This window comes from Buceros rhinoceros, unplaced genomic scaffold, assembly GCF_000710305.1.
Source record: "Buceros rhinoceros silvestris isolate BGI_N320 unplaced genomic scaffold, ASM71030v1 scaffold1693, whole genome shotgun sequence".
In the NCBI taxonomy this organism is placed as follows: Eukaryota; Metazoa; Chordata; class Aves; order Bucerotiformes; family Bucerotidae; genus Buceros; species Buceros rhinoceros.
Genome location: NW_010404026.1, coordinates 163,278 through 170,622, shown reverse-complemented (window position 1 = coordinate 170,622; position 7,345 = coordinate 163,278). Strand labels below are relative to the sequence as shown.

Here is a 7,345-nt window from a genome sequence, read left to right as displayed (position 1 = left end):
CTTGAACCTTTTTTTTTTTTTTTAAACCATCACAGCATCTTCTGTTTCCTCCACTTGTTAGAATGAGTTAATTTCTAGCCACTTTTTCGATATTTATGCTGACACACTAAAACAAAAGCAATAGGCTGGACACAGTAAAGTACCTCGGAAATACCAGAGGTCGAAGTTCACTTTGAAGCACCTTAACACATCACTTTATGGATCAAGAACAGTGTGGCATTATGGTAATTAACTCTCCTAAAAGACTGTGCAGTAACTGAAGTGTGTGCTCTGGGAAATCAAAATGTCATTAGTGGAAACTCTGAGATAAGACCAGGCCAGTGTGAAGGTCACGTGACTCAGTTCTGCTGCAAAATAAGGTTTTCCAGTTCATCTGCAGAACGCAATAAAAAGGCGGCTGATTCTCGATACCCTGCCACGAGCTGCCTCACTGCGTTGATTTCGGTGGGACTCAGCTGGGGTCTAGAGCTGGAACTACTGGAGGATCCCGAGCTGGTGGCTAACTGCCTCTTCATACTGAGATCGGTTGGACCTGCAGATAACAAAGCAGAAGGAAAGAAGCTTCAGATCCGCGGCCAGAGACGTTTCGCAGGTTTGTAGCTACAAATGCAGAGTAGCAAAATCTGCTCTCAGCTGAGTGCCAGCGAGAAGCAGCAGAAACGCGCAAGAACTCTTCAGTTACCAGCTGCCTTGACAGGAACCACAGGATTTATACTTATATATGACAGACACCCTTTACGTTCTACTTACCTAACGTGAGGGGCAAGTCCACTGCCGGCAGAAAATTATCCTCTGGGGGTATCCCAAGCCTCTTGCACCCCATCACTGCCCTGGGATGTGAAGCTGATGAGCAGGCAGAAGGTGCATCTCCTGTGCCTCCCCCAGCTCCAGCTGCCATCAGGGCCTTTATGGCAAGCTGCACACTTGCCGTTTTTATCACAGAATATCAAACTTCTGTTCTCTAGATATCTATTTTCACATTTTGTGCTTCGATCAGCGCGTGGCCAGATTGTGAATCCCTTACAGCCGTAGATAAAGGGTAATTCACTTGACTAGCCCTGGTGCCATGTGATCACTACTATAAATAGCTGGTCATGAATGGGATTAGGCTGGTGACAATGGCTGCCACGGTGAGGAGCACGCTGTCATCTGTGGGGGCTGCATACAGCTGGCAATATATTGCAAGGATCCTGTAAGGCCTCCACACTGACAAGAGAATCTACAGCAATCACCGTGTTGCACTGGCAGCTTCTGCCAATGGACTTTTCATCACAGAATATCCTCAAGACAACGCACGCTGCGTGCAGAAGACAGCGCTTCTCTCCTGGGGGCAGTCTGCAGGTGACTGCGATCAGCCAAACCATCATGGCATCATGAAGTTTGGCTTTGTGTGGAATGTCCCTGGTTGGCTGACGGGAGTTATCAATAAGCTAAGATGTATGGTGCTTTGATGAGACGTTTGCGTTTTCCACATAACACGTTTCTTTCCTCCTGGGGCGTAAATTCGGATAGCTAGAGTCAGACTGAGGACTTTTTCAAACACAGAGGGATACAGATGGCCAATACACCTATCAAGCAGTTCATTACGTGCAAATCTAGAAAAATACTGCTCATTCTTTTTGACAGTGTAGCAAATCTGTACTTCTGGCAGGTAGAAGATCAGACTAGCCTGGTTTTATCTTAATACTCTCTTGGAAATGGGCAGGCCAAGTTATCCAAAGCAATGTATCTTGCTTTCCTATGAAAAAAATGCCGCTGTGCAATTTCATCTGGACATTGTACATCAATGCCAAGGCTTTCTCAGCGTTGGCTCACTGGATGGACCTTGCTTCCTAAAAAGACTGGAATAATTTTAAAATCTAGTATATTCAACTATAGAACACAGGAACACCAGTTCATACTCTAGAGGTTCTCCTAAATAATCACACCAGAATCACAAGACTCAAAACCAGTCTCGCCATCTTAAGCACTTTTGGAAAGAGATGTAGTGATTTCCAGACGCTGAAGATCCAGTCACAAACCCTACTTGTTATTCTTTCTTTTATGTTTATGTGGAGATACGGCTGAGACCACAAAGAATGTGGAGACTGCCATGTCCCCACGCTCACTGAAGTTAATGAAACTCTCCCCTCGAGTGAATGAGAGCAGAGCTGGGACTATGAAAAGAAACTAGTCCAACAGAAAGGGTCCTATTAGATCTTATTTCCTACTACACAACTAGCATGAACAGCACTTAGCCTTATAACTGTATTATCTGGTTTTACACCGGCATAAATGAACTGACATTTAAAGGACTTCCAGCGTACAAAGGATAAATAAAAGGACAATTAGCTCAGTGAATTTGTTTCAGTGTGACCACACGCTGCAGGGAAATCACAGTGTGAAGTATCTCAGAGGATATTGCTAAGCAAAACCCTAACCCAGCACAGAGAAGAAGGGTAGACAAATCACAAAGCCAGCTGGACTGAACGGTTGTAAGAAGCCATTAAAGACTTACATATTTATTGAGGTGGTAGTGACAAAGCCACCACTGACATATTGAGGGCATTGTGCTCCGCATGAACCTAGTTTAGCTTTTACGTTTGTTCCTTGAGTCTCATTCCTGTCACAGCCAAAACCACACACACAATATACGGCTGAACAGAGCTTCTGCAGCAGAACACATCTTTTTTCTGAAGCAAAACTGAAGGGCCTTACTTTAAATAGAACTATTTCCTTAGCGTAGATAACATTAGTTGTTAAGCTAGCAGCCTTCGCAGGAACAAGGAAGTGTGTCCTTATACAGAGGGAAATCTGAATATTTTTGCAATGAATTTTGCAGCGTCGGGTTCCTCCAAGGTGACACTGCACTTTTTAGCACACTGCTTCCTATCCTGGGGTACTTCGGGACAATTAAAAATCTCGATTGCAAACATTATCAGGTCCCACAATGTCTGTGTGTGCAAGCAAAGGTTAAGCACGTATTGCAAAGATGAAGATACATGTTGTTATTTATTTCTCTTAGTGCGTACTATTGTAATTCACAACCGTCACCTCCCATGCTTCTATAACAGCACAACATGCTCTTAATCAGTGGGTTAAAAATCTGGCTGAGACAAACCCTTTCTTTAATACTCTTTCATAAGTCTGAAGTATTGTTCCTCTGCCTCTGGCTGTGGCCACCAGATCGGTGCTTTAACACGTGAATATTTTTTATTTACCACCTCAGTCCAGTTACACAGACCTAATTTCCCCAGTGAGGTGAAATTGCTCTTGCTGGAACCACATCAAGCTGAATTTGAGAACTCTGAAAACCCACTCTTCATGTGCTAGACAATCATTTATCAAATTAGCTGCTAGGAATATCTGCCATGAAATACACCGCGGGACAAATGGCTTTTCTGTAAAAATGGCAAGACTTGAATGGAACTAGTTATTGCCTCATGCACTACTCATTAGCAACATGATTTACATCAGATTCCAAAATACGGGTCAGATGTAGATGTGCTGTTACTGATTGCTTAGATACTATCAACTGTCTCAGCAAAAATCCCTTAAGAATTGTATGCTGTCACTGGGTAGCTACCGATCTCATAATTAACAACTACTGAAAGAATATGTCAATGACTCTCAAAATGCTTATCCTTATTGCAGATAATAATTTAGAATAACAAAAATAATTTTAAAAAGCTGTATGTGCTTAAGCATCTATGCTTCTACATTTTAATTAATAGTTAAGCAACCTTTTCTCATCACTGAAGACGTAAAAATCAGTGGCACTTATTTATAGAAAAATACATTTGCCCATGCTTTGAAATCTCTTCTGTGTGTCTTTTCAATTGCACCTCTTCCCGTTTTTTCCCCCATGAGTGGCTTTAGAAGTATGTACCAGATTCTCCCATACTCCAGTAAAACTAAACAGGACTCCTATCAAAGTACGGTACCTTTCCCAAATCAGGTGTATTTATTATTGCAAGAATGTTTTATTGTGATATTATGCACCTGCCGGTGCTTCTTTTCCTCCTGCCTTCAAACAGAGAGCAGATGTGCCTAAAACTATGTTTCAAGTGCCAGGAGACCTCAGATCAAGAGAACAGGGACTAATAAATTGGACCTTTTAAGCTTCTTTCTCTCTTTTACACCTTTCCCTCCGGCAAACATACCTTCAGCTAGTTTAGAGAAAAAAACCACTGTGTTGCCCGAGGAAAGAGATGTGAAAACAGACATGCCTCTAGCCACTGAACATCATGCATTTTCAACCATCAGCAAACACGCTGGTTTGTGATCAGATGATGATGTGAGGTCCTCCAGTAATGTTTCCTGTCCACCACAGGAGATCAATTATGTGTTACACACCTGTCTTGCCTCAACAGCTGTCTCCTGAGCTTTGTGCAACAGTAAAAAAATAGGATACTGCCCAACATATCCACAGACATTCTGTCTCCATTCCTACGGAGGGAAGACTAACACTTGCCTCTGCCATGCATCTGATAGCTGGAAGAGGAGGAGGAAGGGGCAAGAGGAATATGGGGTGATCTCAATACAGATTTCAGCCAGCGTTTCCTAGCGAGAAATTCCCACCTCTGCCACAACACAGGTCAAAACCTTTAACTTCTTCCAGCTCCATATTTTGCCTTTTTTAAATGGGACTAAACACACTCTCTATCCCTCTTGTTCTGCGTCTCTTCATGCCCCAGGCTTCAGCTGTGCTAGAGACAAGCTGTTTTGTCTTCCTTCTCTCCACTTCAATGTCATGAGGGTAGCACTGAGAACACAGAGGACTGTGCAAGAGTAGAGGTATAAAGAAGAGCTGGAGACAGCAACCACAGCAAAAATCCTATGCCAGCACTCCATCATGGCCAGTCGTGCTGCAGGTAATAGGGTCAGCAGTTTAAGAATTAGCTACGTGCTGAATATTCTCAGCTGGACTTATTTATTTATTTATTTAGCCTCATTTTTTGCCAGGAAGCCTCTACTAATCATGCAAACGAACGACAAGATTTTACAGCAAGTTACAACTTCACCATGTTTGAGGGGGTGGAAACGAGGCACCCTCCCTACTGTCACACGCTGAAGTGGACAAGAGTGCTCAGCCATCCTCCTCCTGCCCCAGAGCAACACGGCCATGCTGATCGCTGGCGCTCAGCAGCATCAACTTCAGCAACTTTCCCCAGCTACCCTGCTGTCTTCACCAGGGCTGCACCGCTTGAAGGGCCAGGAGGCAGAAGGACCAGGAGGCAGAAGGACCAGGAGGGCTGATTTGCACATGCGTAAGAGACCTGGCTAAAGCAGAGAACAGCTGAAAGAGTTTAACCCTCATGGGCCTCTGGAAGGGAGCAGCGGGGAGAGGTGAGACGTGGTAGGAATTCAGCAGCTACCAGCTGGACCATGAGACCATGGGTCACGGTCTGCAGGCCTGTCTGTGGGAGAGGAGGCTGGAAGAGAAGCCTCTCAGGCTGGGGGTTTGCTTGTGGTGTGAAGGTATTTGGATTTGGCGGGAGGACTCACCTGAGCTGGAAGGGGACTGGACGTTCGTGGTGCCTGGGATGCAGTGCTGAGTTGCAGCTGTGGTGGAGGTAGGCTGCAGATCTGCGTAGAGAAACAGAGACACAACAGCTGCTTTGTCTTATAGTGACACGAGAGCATGTCCTGCATGGGCTGTCTGCCATCGAGTCGGAAACACCCTCTCTTTTTGCACACACAAAGGGAAGTGACTGACATTTCTGCCTAGAAAACCAGGCAAAACAATGCAGAAGAAACAGCCCCAAATTACCTCCAGGAAACCCAGCAATGGCAGCAAAAAACACTCTCCACAACTCTTTAGGAAAATGGACTTCGGGAAATGAAGTGGCTGTGGAGAACAAGGTTCTGAGGAGCCCACTCTGGCTTCAGGGAGTGCTGGCAGCTGACAGTCATGGGGAAAGGGCAAATGGTGACCCACTGGATAGAAACATGTGGGGAGACAGGGCGATCCCACTCTGTCAGGAGAGGCGCAGGCAGCTTGCAAGGACTTCAACAGCTTCTGGCAGCAGCAAGAGATTTTGCTCCCAACAGAATAGCCTGTCACCTGCCCTCACCTTCCTGCCCTCAAGTGGGGCATCCTTCCAAGTGCAGTCCAGGTGTGATGGAGGGGCGCCAGCTGAAGCCTTTGTGGCTGGCTAGGAGCTGGTAAGCAAATTTTGTTTACGCCTACTGGGCCACCCCACCTCTGTGTACAGTTCTGTAGCAGGAACTGCACTAGCCTTAAAAAGAGAGCCATGGAAATCTGCCCTTCGCAAAGAGCATCTCTCCTTTATCAGCTAAAAGTAACAAGAACAACGTGCCTACAGACTTTTCCCCAGCCCATGTACAGGCTGCAAGAGGCTTCGTCAACCCACAGATTGCTTGGTGATGGGGTGAAGCTTTCCAGCCAAGCTGGCTTGGCCTAAGGGGTTTAAAAGCAGAGGAAAAAGAGACCTTGCTGCTGTCAGCCCAAGCCTCTTCCTGCTGTGCTTCTTTTCCTGCCCACAGTAAAGGAGGGGTCAGTGCACAAGCTGTTGTGTTCAGCTTGCTCATACCGGGCAGTTGCGTGAAAGCTTGCCCCATACAGTTGTGTAAGGAGCTATTTACAGTTCTGCAATTAGCCATGTGGAAGGACAGGCTGAGGAGGGAAGCACTGCAACAGCAGGCGCAGAGAGGTCCCTGAGCCAGAGCCACCAAACAGTTCGGTGAGCAGATAGATAGCTAAGTTCATAAGATGGGATCAGCGTAGGGATGAACTTTATAGGGGAGGAAATAAACAAATTAATTGAGTCACAGCGTACAAAATACATCAGTTGGACTACTACACATGAGAACTAATTGGACATAGTCATTATATTACTGTGGAGGAAGGTCCAGAAATAGCTCTTCAAGCAGTGAGTTTTAGCTGGCTTTCACAACCTCTCCTTTTCTGTTTTAGCAGGTACACAAAACCACACTTTGTATTTGTTTATACGCACATCCTGGCTGAGGTGCATATTTATTTTTACACTAGGAGAACACTTGCAAACGTGACAAGACCATTTGATAGGTTATTAAACTGAAAAGGAAATGCATTCTTAAATTACTTAGCTCCTGAAAACAATTTGCAAGCAAATATCCTGTTCTCCAGAGAGGGAACTCATTAACTGTCCTAACAGCCTGGCATATGCCTGGAACAAGAATCCTTGAAACAGAGGAATGACTGCAAACAACTGTCCTGGGAGGTCTGTCAGGAGGGCAGTGGTTACCCCTCTCAACTGCAGCTCCATCCACTCCTCTTAGTCTAAAAATCAAAAAGCAAATATCCAGGAACTTATCTGAGAGGACCGACAGATCCCAGAGAGCTGGCCTCCATTTCTCCTGT

At 45.3% G+C, this 7,345-nt stretch overlaps 1 protein-coding gene across 3 annotated transcripts in view; it reads right to left on the bottom strand.

Annotated features, from left to right (window-relative positions):
• Positions 1-338: 338 nt before the first annotated feature.
• The window catches only part of NOL4 (nucleolar protein 4), a 148,498-nt gene continuing 141,491 nt past the window's right edge, over positions 339-7,345 (bottom strand). For all 3 annotated transcript variants that reach the window (XM_010133202.1, XM_010133203.1, XM_010133204.1), the window contains one exon: positions 339-532. In XM_010133202.1, the coding sequence (XP_010131504.1) occupies positions 339-532 (194 nt within the window). The remainder of the gene's footprint in view (positions 533-7,345) is intronic.